Raw genomic sequence first — 25,080 nt, 5'->3', positions numbered from 1 at the left:
TTGTGGGATCTTAGTTCCCTGACCAGGGACTGAACCCAGAGCCATGGCAGTGAAAGCGCCAGGTCCTAACCACTGGACTGCCAGGGAAGTCCAAGTTTTAAATATTTTTATCAAATGAACTTTATTAAATTTTAAACCTGCTAATATTCTGGATTTACTACTTTTCAAATACATCCTGTGAACAGTGTGACTCTATACTAAAATAAATGTTTCTGACATTTTCATCATAAACAAGTTTCACAACTACAAATATAAAAATAAACAAGTGTATGCAATTTTTTAAAAAGGATGGTACCTTACTATTTCTCCTGCCTATACATTATTCAAATACTGAAATATACTACTATGAAACTGCATACATATATTCATTCCACTTAAAAGTAAATTAGTGATTAGAATCTCACTATGTTTCTTTACCTATTTTTAATTATCAACTTCTGAGGGAAAACAGAAAATAATTCACCTATAGGGAAAAAATTCTAGGGAATGAGCTAGTGATAAGCTACATAGCCTTTCAAAGCTTCCAGTTCCTAGTTTGTAAAAATGTATTAGTAACTGAACCTACTTTATAGGCTTGTTCAGAGGATTAAACAGAATGATGAATATAAGGTATAGCACAATGTGAGTTTTATAATATAAATAATATCATTTACAATTCGTAAATAAGGAAAACATCAATATTATCACAAAAGTCATTTTGGTTCAAACTGAACCAAAATTTTTTTCTAGACTGAATTTTTGAGCCACCAAATAATAGCAGCTTAATATAAAGTACACCAAGTCAGCTAAACACAACAGAGCCAACGAAGAATGCAAGGGGACTTAACAAAAGAATTGAACGCTGTCAAAGTTGTTACTCAATACACAAGTTACAAATGGACAGTCAATAACTTGTTTGTATCACTTCTTCACCACAGCTTTGAGGAAATGAAGGAACACATCACAGTGACCACTTTAGCCACAAACAGTAAATATGTTACAAAGGAACTGAATAAATCAGACTACAAAGCTGATGTGAACTGTGGGATAGAAGGCATGCATATTGAGCATTTTAAAGATTGCAGAAATAACTCTGATAGTTGTTTAAAACTGGGCTTAGTACATGCTCATATCTGCCTTAGTTAATAAGCAATACTTCTTGGAAAGTGTTCAATTCTTTTAAAATCACTCTGTAAAGTACAGAGTGCCCATCTACTCCCACATCACTTCTTGGCTCAGTCTGGCCACTTTGTCTTAGGCATTCCTTCTGTGTGATTCTCTAATCCTTGTTTATGTTGCATATTTCTCCTTAAATCAACAGTTTCAGCTTTTCTTTCCATCAAGTTACTTTTAACCCTTTTTTTTTTTTTTAAATAAAATTCTACCTTTGGTAAAATATTTATTAAGAATTTAGCAAGCCTTTATTTGTATATTTATATGACGATTATTGCTTTTATTAATATTCTAGTAAGAAAGCTGCTTGGGTTTTAAATGGTCTATTTCAGGACTATTCCCCTTCCACCCTCCCAGATTCTGTCACTTTTAATGTTCAGTATTGCAGAACAGAAGGTTTTTAAAGAATATATATATTTATATATATTTAATTTATATATAATTTAATATAGCTATGATCATCTTATAGAACTAATAAGCATTACATTTTACTATAGTACAGCTATTCAGCACAAAATTAAACTCTAATTTTCATTTTTCTTTAAATAACTGATACATAAAAGATACTTACTGGCTGAAGCCTGAGGTTGCATGCGAGGTATACCTCCATTTGGCACTTGAAAATTTGAGTCACTTCTGCTGCTTTTCACTGAGTCAACTTGTGTATTAGATGTTCGGGACAGGTTTGGAAGACTGCGTCTTAGTTTTTCTATGACAACAGAATTTTAATTAAAAAAAACAAGTCAAAACATTTTTTAGGATGGAGAAAATTAAAATATTAATATTAATATTCAAAAATCATTCTTTAAGTGTTCTGGAGACTTTAGAAGAGCTAACAGGAAAAAAACCATTCTTATAAAAAATAACTCAATACAGTTTCTATAAATGGGTAGAACCTTTAAAAAAGAATCAAAAATTACTTAACTCAAAATCTAAACACTTCATGAGTATGGCAAAGCAAAACTAACCTAAGTAAAAATTCTTGATCTACTTATCTAAAATACAAACCCTTGGTAAAAAACGTGTTACTATATACCAAAATATGAAGGACAATTTTTTTCCATTGTTATAGTTACCTTCATTTTTAACATTGGTTGTCTGTAAATCTGTTGGGTGGCCTTGAAGTGAAAGGCGAGGTTGCTGTAAGCGGCTAATCATAGGCTGTGGGGACACTCTACTATATTCTATTCCCCGAGCAGGAGATCGAGAACGAGGTGAATTTCGGGGTGACTGCTTAGGTGAAGGTCGAGGTGAATTGCGTGGTGATGGTGAAAACCTGTTAACAGCAGGGTATACCGCATGATGCACATTGTCATCTTCATCATCTAAACTCTGTGCATCAAGTTCCTGATCACTAAAAGTACCCCGTCTTGTAGAATTGCAAGATGAACCAGAACTGCGCCGAGACGCTGTGGCTGCATATTCTTGCCGGAGACCTGACAACAATGAATGTGTTATTTCTTTAGTATTAAACATTTAAGGTTTAAAAGCACAAGATTATCATTGAGAAACACAAATAGCATATAACATGTAAAGGAAAATTCCCTTTTACTTGATTCATCTTAGACTTACCCACACATAAGGATGCATATACTACATCTAAAAAGCTATTTTTAAATTACATGAAATTCATAAACTTTTACCCAATTTCAACATTTCTTCTTGAATCCAAAATCTATATTAAAAAGAAAACCATAAATTTAAAAATACTTCTATTTCAAAAGACGGAGTCCAAATTTGAGATTAACATTAAAGGAATATTGAAGGAAAACAATTACCTGTCCAACCAGTGTAAAGAATACATCAGTGAGTAAATAAACATCCTGGATACTAAACCTTTGGGTTAATCTTACTCAGAAGATGATGAAGGAAACTTCTAACCCACTCTTCGGAATTCAATACTTGGGTACAAATGTAATTTCAATTGCTTCATAAGCTAACGGACTTCAATAAAATAAGCTTATATTCTAAACCATCAAGTAAGAATTTTCAAAGGAGTCCCTTTTTATCTTGTTTTTCCAGAAACACCCAAGCAACCTAAGAGGTCCTTCAAATTGTATAAAAACTTCTAGAATAAAAACAAATGTGAAACATATTCAATGAGAAAAATATTACAATTGAAAAAGAGTGTCGAATTCAGATAGTATTTTAAGGCAATCCTGCTAACCATTGGCAGTTTAGTCCAGAAGATCTGTCTGTTCTTGAGTAGTACTCAAACTTTCTAAGTTATATAGTCATACACAGAAAGTGTTATCTACATGGTTCCCCAAAGAAGTGAAAGAGAATCGTATCAGGGTACCTATAACACTATGGTTTCCTAGGGCCCATCTAGCCCTTTGGTCAGGTTTGGAGACCACTGTAGTAACTGACAAATTACTTGGTGTCACCTAGCAAAAGACAACAGACCCACGAAAAGAGTATTGTTTTAGAAAAGAAAATCCCAATCCTAATGCAAGTTCTCCATTAACAAGTGGGTCTTAGGGAGATCACAACCACTATGGGCACTGTGCTTTTCTCATCTTAAAAATGAGGGAGCTGAACCAAGCAAAAGCCCACATCTGTTACTTTACAATTTTGTTAGCAAGAAACTGGAGAAACACTGTTGCAAAAAGGAAAATCATTCTCTTAAAAAGAAAATGATGGTGTTTTCAAAGAGGTATCACTCACATTTTCAGTATTACTTTCTTTTTTTAATTCACCAGAAAAAGAAATATTTACGCATGTGAATAGCTTAGAAAGGATTTTTAAAGAAAGGCTAAAATTTCTATTTTGTGTTACCAACATACAATATGAAAACTATAGCAAATACGTGACTGAATTTCTAACAAAATATTGCAGTCTAAAAAGTCAGGGTTCAAAGAAGAAATGAATAACTTTAGTCTAAGTGACAGGCAGCATTCTTTATTCTTTTTTCACATCTGTGACAACAACCCCTCATTAGCTGACAATACCATACAAGTGAGGAGTTATGTCTACAAAGTTACAGAAGAAAAGGGTAACATGTTATTGGTTTCTAGGGCTAAAGACAGATAAGCACAGAACCTTTCTATCTTTCTAAGGGAAGATGTATAAAAATGGGATAAGAATTAGCAGAGTAAGAAACCAACATTCTGCAGTTTCTTAATGTTACAGCTTGATAAAACTTACATAAAAGAAAGGACAAACAAAATTTCTGAACTTTATAGCACTGCTCCATTACCTTAGCCAACTGTCAAGACTGAAACCTGTGCTTTAAGGATCTTTTCATTGTAAAGCTTAAAGAGATCACTTTAGAGAGATTGCTTCCTTCAGTTAAGCCCATACAATAAAATGTATAGGCAAGAATAATACTATCATCATCTTATATTCAGATGAGAGTCAAGTCATTGATGAACCCTTGAAATAACAAAAATTTGTGCACATGTATATTTTGGGGACAACACTTCTATCAGATTCTCAAAGGTACCTGTTACCCAAAAAGTTGCAAGGACCACTGTGCAAAGCAATATCACATGTTTCACTTAATGTCACAATTTCAAGTTTCACAATTTCATAAAGGTCTCTCTCTCTATTTAACCAGAATACACCATACACTGTAAGAAAGATGATATACTTGCCTCCAAGGAGAAAAAACTGATTTTGTGGGTGTGAAAAAAAATCTTAAGAGATAACAGTTTGTGGTTCTTAGAGTACACACAAAGAGATATAGAATATATCAGTGGTATTAAAATTTATTGGGAGTGGAAGTGAGTAAAAAGGAAAAGAAAAATCTAAATAGGCTCCTTAGGGGACAGGTAATAATGAAAGAACAGCTGAGAAATGCTAATCTATACTAAGGAAACAGAGGATAACTATACTAGTGAATTGGAGAAGGAAATGGCAACCCACTCTGGTACTCTTGCCTGGAGAATCCCATGGACAGAGGAGCCTGGTGGGCTACAGTCTACAGAGTCGCAAAGAGTCGGACACGACTGGGCGACTTCACTCACTCATACTAGTGAATTACAGTACAGAGTAACATGCAGGGTATGATTTCCAGTCACAGCAGAGCAAAGCCTGCTTTTCTTCAGTACTCACACAGCAAACTGCTCAGCATACAATGGACTCTAAAAACAAGTGAATGAACAAACCAGTGCACATGCTGAAAAAGCCTCTGAAATTTCAACATTTCTATTCTTATTAAACTACTAATCCACAACACTGTAAGACATTAAAATGGGCAACAAAATTATACCATAATGAAAGACCTAAGCTTTAACCATTAAATCACTTACTCTCTTCCTGCATCCGAGCCAGAATTTGCACATCAGTTACGTCATTTAGCTTATAGTTGGATCCAATGGAATCTTCATCTAATTCTGAAGCACTTAATTCACTGTCTATAGAGGACTGAGGACTGAGTGGAGGATTTCTGTCTGATGAACCTTTCAAATTACCTTAAAAAAGAAAATGATTCAAACTTTGGTGAACAAAAACTGAATAAACATCTGGTGCAATTAATCTGATATTATATCTTTGGGTTGATTCAGTTTATTGTTATTCTGTCTTTTCTGTTTATAAAATTCCCAGATGTTAAAATTAAAAACTGACCTGATTAAGAATAAAGACAGCTATAGAGACTCCTTCATATACAATGACAAATACAAAACTCATTTTCTTATAGCTATAATTTATCCATATTCTTATGAAAAATTAAGTTTTCAAAACAGTACTGGGAAAGCATTAATGTTCAAATAATACAAGCTAGAGGATTCCAACTTTTACCAGGTAGCCAATGAAACTGCTCTATAAATAGATGAATTACGTCATGTTTTCTCCTCCCATTCAGTCATTAGCAAACACCATCATCTTTTCCCTTGAATAAAACCACTACTTTTCCTAAACAAGAAAACTATAATTTGAGGAAAATCAGGATTCCTTAGAGATTTAGAACCAAACCAAAGAAAGAACACTAAGCTTGTTTCTCCTACATTATGCCATGTTTACAAAATTCCTTTGTCAAACTAGTAATGGGGATCCAAGGAGTTCTCTGATGTTTAGTAGTGAAGCACAAAGACAGGATGAAGGAAATGACTGTATTAAAAAACACATTTTATCACTATAAACCAGAGGAGTATGGAAGACAGCTCAAAGGAATAAAGGCTATACATATCCAAAAGAGTCTTATTAGGTTGGTAAAAAAGTAATTGCAGTTTTGGACCGTGAATTTTAAATCATAATTAGGCTCAAACACATCTTTATTAATCAAAATAGGAACAATTACAATCAACACAGTTTTGCCAACAAGAAATAAGTCTGTTTATCCCTGTAGCATAAAAATCTGTGCTTTTGGGTTTTATGAACTCTTAGAAAGCATTTGCTGCCTCCTGCTGGTTGTGGAAGCATTTCCCCTGCAAAAAGCTGTTGAGATGCTTGAAGAAGTGGTAGTCGGTTAGTGAGAGGTCAGGTGAATACAGTGGATGAGGTAAAACTTTGTAGCCCAGTTCATTCAATTTTTGAAGTGTTGCTTGTACGACATATGGTTGGGTGTTGTCATGGAGAAGAACTGGACCCATTCTGTTGACCACCTGCTGCAGGCGTTGCAGTTTTCAGTGCATCTCTTCGATTTGCTGAGCATACTTCTCAGGTGTAATGGTTCTGCCAGGATTCAAAAAGCTGTAGTGGATCAGACGAGCAGCAGACCACCAAACAGTGACCAGACCTTTCCTGGTGCCAGTCTGGCTTTGCGATGAGTTTTGAAAGTCCAAACACGAGCTGATCGCTGCGAGCTGTCATATAAAATCCACTCTTCGTCACACATCACAGTCCAATCAAGAAATGGTTCATTGTTGTTACACAGAATAAGAGAAGACAACACTTCAAAAGTATGATTTTTTTGATTTGTGGTCAGCTCATGAGGCACCCACTTATCATGCTTCTTCACCTTTCAATTTGCTTTGAAATGACCATAGAATGGTCAACGTTCAGTTCTTTGGCAACTTCTCATGTAGTTGTATGGAGAAGACAATGGCACCCCACTCCAGTACTCTTGCCTGGAAAATCCCATGGATGGAGGAGCCTGGTAGGCTGTAGTCCATGGGGTTGCTAAGAGTCGGACACGACTGAGCGACTTCACTTTCACTTTTCACTTTCATGCATTGGAGAAGGAAATGGCAACCCACTTCAGTGTTCTTGCCTGGAGAATCCCAGGGACGAAGGAGCCTGGTGGGCTGCCATCTATGGGGTCGCACAGAATCGGACATGACTGAAGAGACTTAGCAGCAGCAGCAGCATGTAGCTGTAAGAGGATCAGCTTCAGTGACCCTTTCAATTGGTCACTGTCAACTTCCGATGGCTGGCCACTCTGCCCCTCATCTTCAAGGCTCTCATCTCTTTTGCAAAATTTCTCGAATCACCACTGCCTTGTATGTTCGTTAGCAATTCCTGGGCCAAATGCGTTGCTGATGTTACAAGTTGTCTCTGCTGCCTTACAACCCCTTTTGAACTCAAATAAGAAAACTGCTTAAATTTGCCTTTTGTCAATCATCATTTCCATAGTCTAATATAAATATAAAATACACAGCAAGTAATAAGTCATTAGAAAAAAACTAAAGTGAGAAATGTGCATTAAAATTATGTACAACATAACCACATTCATTAAGAATCTATTCCAATACCAAACAGCAAAGTTCAACAATGCAAAACCGTGATTACTTTTGCACCAACCTAATAACTTCTTTCTAAGGAAATGCTTTCATCTGATCAACTTCCAATGAAGAACTGAAAAATCCCAACACTGTTACTAATATTTCTAATACAGATGTATTTGAAATTCTTGTTTTCTGAATTTTTCACTGTAAGAGTCAGCTCTAACATGAATGGCATGTAAAAAGAGCAAGAAGAATACAAAACATAGTTAATATTTATATTATCAAAAATAGTGCACATAATAGAAAATGTACTACAAGGTCAGTCTCAAATAGTATTTGAATAAAAATTTTTAATATTTTTAAAAAATATTAAACAAATATGGTAGATCAAACATTTTAGTACAACAGTCATGGGTGAAATAAGTAGCAACTAACAACCTATGTACAGAGCAAAGAGCAGGATCAGTAAGTGATGAAACTGGCAAGTACACAGGTCAAAAGTTTGAGGTGATTAATACTTTTTAAGGGAGCTATAATAATTAATCATAACAGCAGCAGTAATAAGAGTAACTGAATGGGTGAAATCTAAAGAACAGTAAGCTATACAATAACAGTCTCAGTCATAGAACCACGCAGAACATTCTTTCCTCAATTATAGCAATCTATCCCTCTCCTATACCCTTCATGGCTCTAAACACCCCCTTGGCACATTCATATACAGTCTAATACTATTATTAAAGTATAATATCAAAGCTCATTAAAACTCCTATTTAACTGTAGCTTTTACAACCCAAGCAAGCATTTGTTAAGAGAATCAAACTTATGACCCTATTTAATCAAGCCACATTAAAAAAATTTTTACATATATGCTAAAGAAAACTGGATGTATCCTGGCTTATCTGTATCCTTGGTGCCCAGTACAGCACCACCTGGTGCTAAGTAGCTCCTTGACAATATCTTCTCTAATCAGTTGGAGGTTTCATAAATAAAAGAACTTGAGCTACTGATGAATAAATTATTTTCTGAGGCAGGGCAATAAGTTAAAAACTATTTCTTAATTACTTCAATTCATTTCTCCTTACCTGAATTTCCAGGAAGTATTAGCTGTTTGACAATAGGAGGTCGCACTGGGGTTGAGGACGGAGAATTGAAACCACTACTGTATGGGCTACTGGCATTTGGACTGTAAGGACTTGTATAACTGACGGAGTTGAAAGGATTATTATACAAATTCTGCCTCTTGAGAGCTGCATTAATGACAAGAGAAAAAATCAAATTGAACAAAACGCTAGTAACATTTCAAAAAATTTCCTGTTAGGCAATTCAGTAATTCATTATCTCAATTTAAATACAGAAACATTTCTACGCGCCCCCCCCCCCCCCGCTATATCACATTAATAATCCTAACACAATATCTCCACTATCTTAAATTTGGTTATGCAAATAAAACAGGAGCCACATCAAACAAAAATATTGTAAGATGTTACAGAAAAACCCATACGAACTTTATGGCTAACCAAATAATACCACAGGAAGAATATCTCCTCAATAAATTATTAACTACTAAATTAAGTTACTTCTGTCTTGTTGGGAAGTTTATTCCCACTGTTGAATAGCCTTTAAAAATAAAATGAATATAAAAGCAATTTGTGTTTTCTCATTTTTTGAATACATATTGCTAATAACAACAAAAAACTATGAAATAATGAGTTTTAAACATAGGCTTTCCTAAGTTTGGATTTTAGAAGAAATAAAACAATATTGACTATTTAGTGAAAATGAAGTCACTCAGTTGTGTCTGACTCTTTGCGACTCCATGGACTGTAGCCTACCAGGCTCCTCTGTCCATGGGATTTTCCAGGCAAGAATATTGGAGTGGGTTGCCATTTCCTTTTCCAGGAGATCTTCCTGACCCAAAGACTGAAACCAGGCCTCCCACATTGTAGGCAGAAGCTTTAGCTTTACCGTCTGAGCCACCAGGGAAGTCCATTGACTATTCAGGCCGTATTAAAGTCAAACATGCAAGAATTCTTTAAAAAAAAAAAAGTTCCCCCCACTCCCATATTCTGGGCCAAAGAGAATACTTCTGCTAGAAAAAGGTAAAACATCTGTGCTATGTGTATAAAATATAAAAGTAGTATGAAAGATCTCAAGTGCAACTATATGTAAGAAAAATTAATACTTAAAATATTTTAGGGGGCACTTTCCTTGTGGTCCAGTGGTTAAGAAGCCACCTTGCAATGCAGGTTACTCAGGTTTGATCCCTGGTCTGGGAAGATTTCACATGCTGCGGAACAACTAAGCCCACAGGCCGCAACTACTGAGCCTGCATACAACAACTGGAGAATCTGTGTACCACAACGAAAGATCCCACATGATTCAAGAAGGATCTCGTGTGCTGCAACTGACACCCAACGCAGCCAGCCAAATAAATACATATATGAAAGTATTTTTTTCTTTCCTCCACTCTATTCTAAAATCTACCATTTATTCATGTTTATGACCATTACTGAAGTATGATGTAGAATACATACACAGATGTGACATGGTACTTTTTATCAGCAGGCCTATCTCCAAGTAGTGCAGGGAGAAAAAACAATGATTTCAAGGCAAAATGAAATGAGTAGTATCAAAAAAGTGCAAAGAGGCTAATGGAAACGAGGAGATAGGAGTAATTCATTACAACCGACAGAAAATAGGTAAGGCTTTTTGGAAGAAGAGGCAGTGGAGCAAATCTTAAATGGATGAGTAGTAATTTGATAGGACACTAGAACTGAGCAAAGTATATGGTTTCATCTGTGTTTATAACAAACTAAAGCTGTCTTGTGAAAATGCATACTGTGTTTAGGGAATAACAGTGAGTAATCTAGAAAGGTAAAGTACACGGTGAGTGACAAAACAAGAAAAACCAGCTGGGGCCAGGTCACAGGAGGCCTGGAACACCATGCTTAGGAGTTTGAAATGTGTCCAGTAGCAATGATAACACCATTAGGGACTTCTGAGCAAGAGTACTGTGATCTAATCAGCACAGGGAAAATAAATGGTCAAAATCCTAATGTTAACTGGATTAGACTGCACTTTAATAAAGGTGACCAAAAAAGGGAAGAAAGGGATAAATATTAAAAACTTGAAAGGATTACTAAAGGAAAAAAAAATAAGATGGTTCTGAAGTTTCTGGTTTGCTTATAGGCAGAGCACTGGTTTTGAGAGGAGGCAAACATGTTTTCTGTTAAGTTGGATAGTACAGTAAGCTGGTCAGTAGTATAGTTTTACACATATTCACCATGAGACAAGACATCATTAAACATACTGAGTATGTAGTACATAGCCTGATTTCAATATATCAACCTGAGCAGAATAGGGCTGTTCGTTCCTTCCTCTTCATTCTGATTTCCTTTGAAGCATATTCTCTATTTGGTTATTTATTTAATTACCAGCACTGCAAATTCTCAATTCAAATTTTAACTTTCTTTTTCTTGAGAAATTTCAATCATACTCACAACATTAGTTATATTACCCAAATCCCCATTACTTATATCTCTAAGCCCAAGTTTTCATGGGCTTCAGTCTCATATACACTGCCCACTTAATGTCTCCCCTGAAGGTATGGCAAATGTACCCCAAAACCAACTCATTCTTTTCTCATTTTCATTCTCAAAACTAATTCATGTCCAAATCCAAACTCATTCTTTCTGAGCTAAAACAAATTTTAGCTGCTGTCCTTATCTCAGAACGGTAACAACATTTACCCTATCATACTAGCTGGAAACACAGAAATCAATGCCGATACTTTCTTCTCCCCCATTTCCTCATATGTGGCTTATTCCTTTTTCCTTTCACACCTTTTCATCTCGACTATGACCCTTTCCCCCAACGCACACTGCTCAGCTATCATCATCAACCCTCCTCAAAACCATCCTATGTTCACTTTTGGCCTTCTCCACTCTAATATAGTCTGGGATGACAAAATGTTCTAGAGATAGAGGCGACGGTACTGTGAATGTACTTAATGCCACTGAACTGTACATTTAAAAATAGTTAAAGTGGGGAATTTTATGTTAAATAAGTCTTACCACCAAAAAAAAAAAAAAGATGGGCAGAAAACAGAGAAGGGAGAACCTTAAAGACTGAAAAGAAAACTAGGGAGTGTTTAAGACAGGGTAAAAAAGATAATGCATTATCATTAAAAAATAAACAAGAAAAGAATGTCTTAGGAACACATGGTAGTTCACTCAAGAGAAGCTGAGTGTGAAGGAGCAGAAACTGTTGTTCTCGAATACAACAGCTAAGTTTCTAGGAAGATGTGCCTTATCAAAAAATACATTAAAAAAAATCTTCCCTCCAACCTGGGAAAAGAGAGGTTTAGGACTATAAGCTTCAAACTTGAAACAGCCAAATTACTTTTCCTTTAAATATATACAGTTATAGCTACTGCTCTGTGCACACAGCTGTAAGATCTAAGCATTGTTATGCAGATCCAGTACTTGATTACACCTAGTTTCAGTTCAAGAGTAACATCTTCTCTTACATGCTCCTACTATCTTTAATAATTTTGTCATAATAAAGCAAAAAGCTAGTCACTCCAATTGCTACTTCTGAAGTGTAACCGCTTTGGTGTTCTCCACTATGTCTATCCCATACATTATTTTCTTATAATAACCATTGCTCATTAAAGACAAACTACACTTTACTATATGCCAGTTTAACTGTGTACATTCCCCATGCCTCCCCTGACCACTTGCAGCTTACACCCTGAAAAAAAGAGCATGTACTTCAACAATAAAGCCAAAAAAAGTACTCTTAAGGACATAGCTGCCAAGTAAACACAAAGTGAAAAACAAAAACCTATTCCAAATTAGTAATCATGCATCAATCTTTTACTACAGGAGTTTTCCTGGAAACTATTACTTTTTTTGGTCTTCTGTTTTTGTTTTTTTGGCCATGCCATGTGAACTGTGGGATCTCAGTTTCTTGAACGGGAACTGAGCCCAGGCACCAGCAGCGAAAGCACTGAGGACTGACCACTAGACATCCAGGAAATTCCTGGAAACTGATATTTTTAGGAGAATGACAGTAATTCCAAGAGAGAGTCAATAATATTTTTCCTATATTTCCAACACACCAGTATGCTACATTAAATGCCATAAATAGTGACATATATTTTATTAGCTTTGTGAATGCTATTAAACAACAGGGCATAAAAGCAATTTAAAACCTAAAATGCCAAATAAAAAAAACAAAGCAAACAGAAAGACAATAGGCATGAATGCGTTTACTAATCACTACCATGAGCCAGAAAAACATGCAAGGCTCTTTCATAAACATTATCATTTAATCCTTAAATAACACTTATAAGGTTTCATCATCCTTATAAGAAAACTGAGCTCAACGGAGTTAAGTTAACTTGCAGGGTCACAAGCAACTAAGTGATAGAGTGAGAAGGAGGTCTCTAAGGTTCTCCCTCTGATTCTTTCCATCACATCAGAATTTCCCTGAGGCTGGTGAGATGATTTCAGATGATACCAGACAAAACATTTTTTAAAATAACCATTTGTTTTAGCTTACACTAGAAAAAAAAACTTGTCATAAAATCCATTATTTCAAAGATATTTTTTAGCATGAAGCTAAATAAATAGAGATTTTTTTTAAAAAGAACTTATTAAGTAAATAACAGAACAGGGTTATGTGCATATGGCAAAACCTCACAACAGCATGCACAATGTGATCTGAAAAACACCACCAAGCAAGGAACTGCCTTTCTAAAAATATACCATTCAACATTTATCTGTTTTTTGATTAAAGAAAGCAAAAGGGTGAATTTACAAGAAAAATTACAGACATACCTGACATAGTTTGATCAAGTTTGTGGATAAGAGACTTTTTAGCACATTCAACATCAGGACTTGGGTAATCCAAAACTTGCCTGCACCAAACTAAAGGACTAACCGATTTCTGCATTGGTGTAAGTTTTTTCTTTGGTGATGAATATAGCCTAGGAGAAAACAAAAAACAAAAAAGACTAATGTTAGTTACTAAACACAAGGTTATAAAATAAGGGATCTTTTGAACAGATTTAAATTGGGGGATGAGAAGTAAAAAATGATGGAGTATTTTTAAATCACCCACATCTATTTTCTACACAGGAAAATATTATAACCATCAAATCTCAACTATTAAGTGAACTCAAAGGAGGCCAACTGTCCAGTTCTAAAGTGTGTCTTATTTTTCTTTTACTCTCATTCAAAAACTATGAGGAAACATGTTTTTACAATAGTTTATTCTGTTTTCGTAGTTCTTAACTGCCTAACATAACCATATCATTAGGTCTTGTCTAGAAGGCAGATAAATACCTTGCTTTCCAATTCCCAGTTCCCTCCCTACCACAAACCACACGAAAATTTATCATTAGCAATTCATTCCTTTTACTTAAGCAGCAGCCCTCTGTAGCCCTCTTTTCAAATGATGGTACATTAGAAAAAAGCAATAATGAAAAAAATCCTTAATAACAATATGATCCAATTTACTACATTACTTCAGTTTCAGTAAAGCAGAAAGAAGACATCTTTTATAAGTTCCTGGAGAAGGTATATAAAAACAAAAAGGTTCAAGAAGACAGGAGACTTTAATTTCCTAAGTAAGTAAGTAAGTGTTAGTTGCTCAGTCATGCCCAACTCTTTGGGACCCCATGGACTACGGCCCACCAGGCTCCTCTGTCCATGAGATTTCCCAGGCAAGGATACTGGAGTGGGTTGCCATTTCCTTCTCCAGGGGATCTTCCCAACCCAGGGATTGAACGCAGGTCTCCTGCACTGCAGGCAGATTCTTTACAGACTGAGCTACAAGGGAAGCCTACTTGATTTGTTTTTCCTCAAATGAGTTCAGATCATTTCAACTGATGTTCATTTCAAATGTGACTCTACAGGAAAAATGTGAAGTTAACTGGACTCTAACCAGAGTGGTTTCCAAATTAAGACACTTTAGGTGAAATTAATGATGTAAACAAAATTATTATATTTCCAATGGATGTGATGTAAAATCAGCTCCTTTCTTGGGTCCTACTGACACATGGAGAATGGGGAAAGGGAGACAAAGGGCCCCATTTCTCACTGCTTCCTTGTCTTGCTGATGCTGGATAGAGGTGAAAGTTCAGCTCTCTCACTGGGCCTCTGTGACTTAATTTTAACAGAAACAGGGTAATGAAGTAATATTTTTCAAGTTTTGACAAGTGAAAACTTGATAATCTCAACCTACTGTAAATTATATTAGCCATCAATAAATTGGCTATGTCCATCAGAACCCAGTCCCCCTTGATTAAACTATGTATTATTATTTTTTTAATTTTTATTTTTACTTTATTTTACTTTACAATACTGTATTGGTTTTGCCATACATTGACATGAATCAGCCACGGGTGTACTTGAGTTCCCAATCCTGAACCACCCTCCCAACTCATATCATCTCTCTGGATCATCCCCGTGTAAACTATGTAAGAAATTCAAAAGTATCAGAGTGAAAAAAATGTTTTCAGTATGCAAACAGTTATTTTAAAGAAGTCTATGTGTTTGTAAGAGGTGAGCAAAGGAGATAATATGTATAATTACTGCAAGCACTTTTGTTTGGGGTTTTCTTTAAAATTTAGGGTTAGGGAAACACATGGTTTTGCTAAAGAGGCTTTCAGTTACATGCTACATACAATACAGCTTATATGTCCTCTGGCAGGTTTAAAAGTACTGTGAAATTTCAACCAAAGGTTCCCTGACTGAAAAATAATTTGGTGCCAATATCATATGGGCCAAAGTGTTTTATTTTTAGGGATCATTTTAGTGATGGGACACTGAAATAAGAGAACAGAGTGGCAGAACATAGTTTGCACACATAAGGGTTACTGATTCAGTTTCCCCCTTTTCCTCTCTTGAGGAATAGACAGTTTGCTACATTACCGTTTATCTGTTAACAGAAGGCAAGAGCATTCTCTATTGCCACTAAGGGGATTAAATATAGGATCTATAGGGAGACAAGTAGTTTATACATGTAGCATCAGCAGGACTTGGTGAAAGATTAATGATGAGGGTAGGAAATAAAAAAGATGGAGAAACCCAAAATTGTTCTACAGATTTTAGCTTTTTGTGACTGAAAGTAATACAGTGCCACTAACAAAAACAGAAAAGCTACCATTCGTGTGGTATAGGGGAGATCACGTTTTAATAGATTCTGAATTATTGATGCTTTATTCATTTAGTTTATAGTAGTGTCTATATTTTTAAGATGGTGAAAGTACCTTTTGACAACATCCGCTGGATCATAGAAAAAGCAAGAGAGTTCCAGAAAAACATCTATTTCTGCTTTATTGACTATGCCAAAGCCTTTGACTGTGTGGATCACAATAAACTGTGGAAAATTCTGAAAGAGATGGAATACCAGACCACCTAACCTGCCTCTTGAGAAATCTGTATGCAGGTCAGGAAGCAACAGTTAGAACTGGACATGGAACAACAGACTGGTTCCAGTTAGGAAAAGCAGTACGTCAAGGCTGTATATTGTCACCCTGCTTATTTAACTTCTATGCAGAGTACATCATGAGAAACGCTGGAATGGAGGAAGCACAAGCTGGAATCAAGATTGCTGGGAGAAATATCAATAACCTTAGATATGGAGATGACACCACCCTTATGGCAGAAAGTGAAGAGGAATAAAAAGGCTCTTGAAAGTGAAAGAGGAGAGTGAAAAAGTTGGCTTAAAGCTCAACATTCAGAAAAGGAAGATCATGGCATCCAGTCCCATCACTTCATGGGAAATAGATGGGGAAACAGTGGAAACAGTGTCAGACTTTATTTTTGGGGGCTCCAAAATCACTGCAGATGGTGACTGCAGCCATGAAATTAAAAGATGCTTACTCCTTGGAAGAAAAGTTATGACCAACCTAGATAGTATATTCAAAAGCAGAGACACTACTTTGCTGACTGAGGGCCGTCTAGTCAAGGCTATGGTTTTTCCTGTGGTCACTTATGGATGTGAGAGTTGGACTGTGAAGAAGGCTGAGCGCCGAAGAACTGATGCGTCTGAACTGTGGTGTTGAAGAAGACTCTTGAAGGTCCCTTGGACTGCAAGGAGATCCAACCAGTCCATTCTGAAAGAGATCAACCCTGGGATTTCTTTGGAAGGAATGATGCTAAAGCTGAAGCTCCAGTACTCTGGACACTTCATGCGAAGACTTGACTCATTGGAAAAGACTCTGATGCTAGGAGGGATTGGGGGCAGGAGGAGAAGGGGACGACCCAGGATGAGATGGCTGGATGGCATCACTGACTCGATGGACGTGAGTCTGAGTGAACTCCGGGAGTTGGTGATGGACAGGGAGGCCTGGCGTGCTGCGATTCATGGGGTCGCAAAGAGTCAGACACAGCTGAGCGACTGAACTGAACTGAAAAGTACCCTACAACTTTTTTAAAAAGTACAACTTTTTCAAGATATAATTTACATACCACAAAATCAACCTGTGTAATCTCTGTACCATAGAAGCCATTGTATAATTTGATAAATTTAGTATTTAGTTATTCCAACCACCATCACCATGTAATTTTATCATTAATTTATATCACCCTAAAAAGAAACCCCTTTTCTGTTTCTACCTCAAGCCCTAGGCATTAACTAATGTGCTTTCAGCTCCATGTCCTTTTCTAGACATTTCATAAATGAAATCATTCAATGTTTTGTGTGTATGGCTTCCTTCATGTGAATTACCAAAGTCTGAAAGAAAGAGTGAGCACTGCTATCAATACTAAAAGAATTGTAAGGAATATCACGAACAACATTATGCCAACAAAGGAGGTATGACATAAATTTCTAGAAAGATAGAAGTTATCAACTGGGACTCAAGAAAAAATTGAGACTCTGAAGAGATTATAAAGAGAAATTGAATTAGTAATGAGGAATCTCCCTGCAAAGAAAAGTCCAGGCCCAATGCCTTCACTTATTAATTTTATCAATACTAAGGAAAAATAATGCCAATCCTATACAAAATCTTTCAGAAAACAGATCTAACAGTGAAAGACTGAATGCTTCTCTGAAGACTGGGAACACAGTTAAGGATTATCAGCTCTATCTAGTGTGGTACTGGAGTTATCTAGCCAGTGCAATATGGCAAGAAAAAGAAATTCAAGGCATCCATATGGGAAAGAAAAAGTAAAACTGTCTTTATTCACAGACAATATGATCCTGTACATAAAAAATCCTTTGTAGAATCTACTGAAAGCAAACAAAATCAATTAGATTTGGCAAGGTCATAGGATATAAAATCAACAGCTCTCCCTCCACAAAAAAATTATACTTCTATGTATCAATGAAGAATTCAAACATGAAATAAGCAATTCCATTCACAACAGCATCAAAAAGAATACTTAGGAATAAATTTAACAAATGAACTGCAAGAGTTGTACACTGAAAACAATAAAACATTGCTGAGAGAAACTAAAGAAGCCCTAAATAAATGGGACAGATGCACCATGTTCACAGATCTGAAGACTCAACATTAACATGCCAATTCTTCCAAACTGATGAACAAAATTAATACAATGCCTAAAATATATCATCAGACATTTTTATAGAAATGGACAGCCTGACTCTAAAAGTTACATGAAAATGTAAGGATACAGACTGGCCAAAAGGATCCTGAAAAAGAAAAGTCCTTTTTTTAAAAAAAAATTTCAAAATCTCTCATCTTGCTCCCTTCCAATTCATTCCATATACTGCAAGTGAACTGTTTTCTAAAATATGAATCTGACTATTAATATTACTCTACTAAAATCCTATGCCAGTTTTCTAAAATACATATTTATAGGCTGCACTGGGTCTTTTTTGCTGTGTATGCACATTCTCTAGTACAGTGAGTGGGAGTTTCTCTTTGTTGTGGTGCAAGGAATTCTCTTTCTGGTGGTTTCTCTTACTTTGGAGCATGGGTTCTAGGAGCATGGATTTCAACAGTTGTGGCTCATGGGCTCAGTTGCTCTGCAGCATGTGGGATCCTCCTGGACCAGGTATCAAACCTGTGTCCTCTGCACTGGCAGGCAGATTCCTAACCACTGGACCACCAGGGAAGTCACTATGCCAGTTTCCTTTTGCCTTACAGTCTTTTCCAAAATACAGTTCCCATGACCCTTGAGACACAGCAATGATCTAACTGTTGTAGTACCTTTTTTTTTAAGCTACATTTCTCACCCTCCTCCATCACTCGAATCTAAATAACAGCCATATGGTACCAATTTCTAGTCTTGAAAGCCCAATACTTTTGCTTCTAGGTCATCGGTATATGCTGTTCCCCTCGCTCAACTCCACTTTGGGCTTCCCTTACCTTTCCCTTGTCCAACTTCAGCCAGCCCATTAGTACTTTCTACTGAATCTCAGCTTAAATGTCACTTCTTAAAGGGAACCTTCCTTAAGTATCTTTCATAAGACTATATTAGGTGCCCCTCTATGTACTACATAGTGAAGAAAGGTGTTTTAAAAAAGCATCTTTGCATCTACTTAGACATGGCCCACCAAAAAGAAAATTCCACCTCTAACCTTCTTTGAATTACAAGAAGCTTACTTTATTCATTTTTATCCTGTCTAAAGTTTCTGAGTTGGTATTTCTAAGTTGAAGAGAGAGACCTGTAAAAAACTGTTAGCGGCAATAAAAACATTAAACATGGATAAACCTCAGAAATACTAAACTAAGTTAAAGAAGTCAGCCACAAAAGACCACAAACTGCATGACACCATTCATATGGAATGTCTAGAATAGGCAAAAGTATGAGATGGAAAGTAGATTAGAGGTTGCCTAGGGATAGGAGAGAGGGTGGAGAAATAGAAATGGGTAATGACTGCTAATGGGTATAAGAATTCTTTTGGGAATTCTGAAAATATTCTAATCCAAGATTATGGCCATGGTTGTACTATTCTGTAAACATACTGGAAATAATACTACAAACAGGTGAATTTTATGTAAATTCTATCTTAGTAAAGGTATTAAAAAATCTGTTAGAAATAATTGGCCTTTCAAGATATTGCATTTTCCCTTAATCAATACAAAGGAATTAAACACCATTATGTATATTGCTAAAAGAGAACTAATAAAGATATAAGAATATGAATACTAACAATATGAATATTAAGAAACTGATCATAACCAATCATATTTTGACCCATTCATTACACATGCCTGTATACTATGACTTGTGATTTTTTAAAAAAATCTAAGAATATAACTATTTTGGAAGAGTAAAAATTTTAGTAATATATTTAAAAATATATATTATGGTCACTATACAAAAAATATCTATGTGACCCAGATTATCATGATGCTGTGATCACTCACCTAGAGCCAGACATCCTGGAATGCAAAGTGAAGTGACTTGGAAGCATCACTATGAACAAAAAGAATGCAGGTGATGGAATTACACCTGAGCGATTTCAAATCCTGAAAGATGATGCTCTTAAAGTGCTGCACTCAATATGCCAACAAATCTGGAAAACTCAACAATGGCCACAGGACTGGAAAAGGTCCATTTTCATTCCAATCCCAAAGAAGGCAATCCCAAAGAATACTCAAACTACCACACAGTTACACTCATCTCACACACTAGTGAAGTAATGCTCAAAATTCTCTAAGTCGGGATTCACCAGTACATGAACCGTGAACGTCCAGAGGTTCCAGATGGATTTAGAAAAGGCAGAGGAATCAGAGATGAAATTGCCAACATCCACAGGATCATCAAAAAAAACAAGAGTTCCAGAAAAAACAGCTACTTCTGCTTTACTGACTATGCCAAAGCCTTTGACTGTGTGGATCACAATCAACTGTGGAAAATTCTTCAAGATATGCGAATACAGGACCACCTTACCTGCCTCCTGAGAAATCTGTATGCAGGTCAAGGATCAACAGCTAGAATTGGATGTGGAACAACAGACTGGTTCCAAATAAGAAAAGGAGTATGTCAAGGCTGTACATTGTTACTCTGCTTATTTAAATAATATGCACCATGAGAAATGCTGGGCAGGATTAAGCACAAGCTGGAATCAAGACTGCCGGGAGAAAAATTCAATAACCTCAGATATGCAGATGATAACACACTTATGGCAGGAAGCAAAGAGAACTAAAGAGCCTCTTGATGAAAGTGAAAGAGGACAGTGAAAAAACTGGCTTAAAATTAAAAAGTTGGCTTAAATTTAAAACTTGTTTTCAAAAACTTAAAAAAAAAACGTTTTTACAACATTCAGAAAACTAAGATCATGGAATTCGGTCCCATCACTTCATAGAAAATAGATGGGGAAACAATGGAAACAGTGAGAGACTATTTATTTTCAGTCAGTCCAGTCGCTCAGTCGTGTCCGACTCTTTGTGACCCCATGAACTGCAGCACGCCAGGCCTCCCTGTCCGTCACCATCTCCCGGAGTTCACTCAAACTCACGTCCATCGAGTCAGTGATGCCATCCAGCCATCTCATCCTCTGTCGTCCCCTTTTCCTCCTGTCCCCAATCCCTCCCAGCATCAGAGTCTTTTCCAATGTGTCAACTCTTCGCATGAGGTGGCCAAACTATTGGAGTTTCAGCTTTAGCACCATTCCTTCCAAAGAACACCAGGGGCCGACCTCCTTCAGAATGGACTGGTTGGATCTCCTTGCAGTCCAAGGGACTCTCAAGAGTCTTCTCCAACACCACAGTTCAAATGCATCAATTCTTCGGCGCTCAGCCTTCTTCACAGTCCAACTCTCACATCCATACATGACCACAGGAAAAACCATAGCCTTGACTAGACGGACCTTTGTTGGCAAAATAATGTCTCTGCTTTCGAATATGCTATCTAGGTTGGTCATAACTTTCTTTCCAAGGAGTAAGCGTCTTTTAATTTCATGGCTGTAGTCACCATGTGCACTGATTTTGGAGCCCAAAAAATAAAGTCTGACACTGTTTCCCCATCTATTTCCCAGGAAGTGATGAGACCAGATGCCGTGATCTTCGTTTTCTGAAGGTTGAGCTTTAAGTCAACTTTTTCACTCTCCTCTTTCACTTTCATCAAGAGGCTTTTTAGTACCTCTTCACTTTCTGCCATAAGGGTGGTGTCATCTGCATATGTGAGGTTATTGATATTTCTCTCGGCAATCTTGATTCCAGCTTGTGCTTCTTCCAGCCCGGAGTTTCTCATGATGTACTCTGCATAGAAGTTAAATAAGCAGGATGACAATATACAACCTTGACATACTCCTTTTCCTAACTGGAACCAGTCTGTTGTTCCATGTCCAGTTCTAACTGTTTCTTCCTGACCTGCATATAGGTTTCTCAAGAGGCAGGTCAGGTGGTCTGGTATTCCCATCTCTTGAAGAATTTTCCACAGTTCATTGTGATCCACACAGTCAAAGGCTTTGGCATAGTCAATAAAGCAGAAATAGATGTTTTTCTGGAACTCTCTAACTTTTTCCATGATCCAGCGGATGTTGGCAATTTGATCTCTGGTTCCTCTGCCTTTTCTAAAACCAGCTTGAACATCAGGAAGTTCATGGTTCACGTATTGCTGAAGCCTGGCTTGGGGAATTTTGAGCATTACTTTACTAGCGTGTGAGATGAGTGCAGTTGTGCGGTAGTTTGAGCATTCTTTGGCATTGCCTTTCTTTGGGACTGGAATGAAAATGGACCTTTTCCAGTCCTGTGGCCACTGCTGAGTTTTCCAAATTTGCTGGCATATTGAGTGCAGCACTTTCAGAGCATCATCCTTCAGGATTTGAAATAGCTCAACTGGAATTCCATCACCTCCACTAGCTTTGTTTGTAGTGATACTTTCTAAGGCCCACTTGACTTCACATTCCAGAGTGTCTGGCTCTAGGTGAGCGATCATACCATCGTAATTATCTGGGTCATGAAGATTTTTTTTTGTACAGTTCTTCTGTGTATTCTTGCCACCTCTTCTTAATATCTTCTGCTTCTGTTAGGTCCATACCATTTCTGTCCTTTATCGAGCCCATCTTTGCATGAAATGTTCCCTTGGTATCTCTAATTTTCTTGAAGAGATCTCTAGTCTTTCCCATTCTGTTGTTTTCCTTTATTTCTTTGCACTGATCACTGAAGAAGGCTTTCTTATCTCTTCTTGCTATTCTTAGGAACTCTGCATTCAGATGCTTCAGTTCAGTTCAGTTGCTCAGTGTCTCACTCTTTGCGACCCCATGAATTGCAGCACGCCAGGCCTCCCTGTCCATCACCATCTTCCAGAGTTCACTCAAACTTACATCCATCGAGTCAGTGATGCCATCCATGCCTTCTCATCATCTGTCATCCCCTTCTCCTCCTGCCCCCAAATCCCTCCCAGCATCAGGGTCTTTTCCAATGAGTCAACTCTCCACATCAGGTGGCCAAAGTACTGGAGTTCCTTCCAAAGAACACCCAGGGCTGATCTCCTTTAGAATGGACTGGCTGGGTCTCCTCGCAGTCCAAGGGACTCTCAAGAGTCTTCCCCTACACCACAATTTAAAAGCATCAACTCTTCAGCGCTCAGCTTTCTTCACAGTCCAACTCTCGCATTCATACATGACCACTGGAAAAATCATAGACTTGACTAGACGGACCTTTGTTGGCAAAGTAATGTCTCTGCTTTTCAATATGCTGTCTAGGTTGGTCATAACTTTCCTTCCAAGGAGTAAGCGTCTTTTAATTTCATGGCTGCAGTCACCATCTGCAGTGATTTTGGAGCCCCCCAAAATAAAGTCTGACACTGTTTCCACTGTTTCCCCATCTATTTCCCATGAAGTGATGGGACCAGATGCCATGATCTTCATTTTCTGAATGTTGAGCTTTAAGCCAACTTTTTCACTCTCCTCTTTCACTTTCATCAAGAGGCTTTTTAGTTCCTCTTCACTTTCTGCCCTAAGGGTGGTGTCATCTGCATATGTGAGGTTATTGATATTTCTCCAGGCAATCTTGATTCCAGCTTGTGCTTCTTCCAGCCCTCTTTCCTTTTCTCCTCTTTGCTTTTCACTTCTCTTCTTTCACAGCTATTTGTACGGCCTCCCCAGACAGCCATTTTGCTTTTTTGCATTTCTTTTCCATGGGGATGTTGGGGGGCTCCAAAATCACTGCAGATGGTTACTGCAGCCATGAAATTAAAAGATGCTTGCTCCTTGAAGAAAAGCTATGACCAAACTAGACAGCATATTAAAAAGCAGAGACATTACTTTGCCAACATAGGTCCGTCTAGTTAAAGCTATGGTTTTTCCAGTAGTCACATACGTATGAGAGCGTCGGACTATGAGGAAAGCTGAGCGCCGAAGAATTGATGCTTTTGAACTGTGGGGTTGAAGACTGTTGAGAGTCCCTTGGACAGCAAGGAGATCCAACCAGTCAATCCTAAAGGAAATCAGTCCTGAATATTCATTGGAAGGACTAATTCTGAAGCTGAAACTCCAATACTTTGGCCACCTGATGCGAAGAACTGACTCACTGGAAAAGACTATGCTGGGAAAGATTCAAGGTGGGCGGAGAAGGGGACGACAGAGGATGAGATGGTTGGAGTGCATCACCGACGCAATGGACATGAGTTTGAGTAGGCTCCAGGAATTGGTGATGGACAAGGAAGCCTGGCGTGCTGCAGTCCATGGGGTCACAAAGTGTCGCACACGACTGAGCGACTGAACTGAACTGACTGTGGACAGTGACTGCAGCCAAGAAATTAAAAGACGATTGCTCCTTGGAAGAAAAGCTATTGCAAATCTAGACAGCATATGAAAAAGGAGACATTAGTTAGCCAGAAAGGTCTGTATAGTCAAAGCTATGGTTTTTCCAGTAGTACAGTTGTCAGAGCTGGACCATGAAGAAGGCTGAGTGCCAAAGAATTGATGCTTTCAAATTGTGGTGCTGGAGAAGATTCTTGAGAGTACCTTGGACAGCAAATAGATCAAACTAGTGAATCCATAAAGGAAATCAACCCTGAATTTAGTCACTGGAAGGACTGATGCTGAAGCTGCAACACTTTGGCCACCTGATGCTAAGAGTCAACTCACTGGCAAGACCCTGATGCTGGGAAATAGTGAAGGCAGGAGGAGAAGGGGATGACAGAGGATGAGATGGTTGGATGGCTTCACTGACTCAATGGACATGAGTTTGAGCAACTCTTGGAGACGGTGAAGGACAGGGAAGCCTGGGGTGCTGCATGCAGTCCATGGAGTGTCAAACAGTCAAACATGACTTAACGACTGAACAACAAGAAGTGATAATAATCTTCCCCCTACCAATTCTGTCCTCTGAAGTTATTAATATTTATAGTTTGCATAGGTTTCTCCTGACTTTTCTATGCAGACA

General features: G+C 37.4%; 1 protein-coding gene across 3 annotated transcripts in view; it reads right to left on the bottom strand.

The window, feature by feature from the left end:
* SLAIN2 (SLAIN motif family member 2) overlaps window positions 1-25,080 on the bottom strand; it is a 76,127-nt gene that overhangs the window by 30,568 nt on the left and 20,479 nt on the right. For all 3 annotated transcript variants that reach the window (XM_040238162.1, XM_040238163.1, XM_040238164.1), the window contains exons 2-6: window positions 13,604-13,752; window positions 8,843-9,007; window positions 5,406-5,567; window positions 2,229-2,588; window positions 1,724-1,861 (exon numbers count right to left, since the gene is read on the bottom strand). In XM_040238162.1, coding sequence (XP_040094096.1) covers window positions 1,724-1,861; window positions 2,229-2,588; window positions 5,406-5,567; window positions 8,843-9,007; window positions 13,604-13,752 — 974 coding nt within the window. The remainder of the gene's footprint in view (window positions 1-1,723; window positions 1,862-2,228; window positions 2,589-5,405; window positions 5,568-8,842; window positions 9,008-13,603; window positions 13,753-25,080) is intronic.

This window comes from Oryx dammah, unplaced genomic scaffold (assembly GCF_014754425.2).
Source record: "Oryx dammah isolate SB20612 unplaced genomic scaffold, SCBI_Odam_1.1 HiC_scaffold_3, whole genome shotgun sequence".
Classification (NCBI taxonomy): Eukaryota; Metazoa; Chordata; class Mammalia; order Artiodactyla; family Bovidae; genus Oryx; species Oryx dammah.
This window is presented reverse-complemented; position numbering and strand designations above follow the sequence as displayed.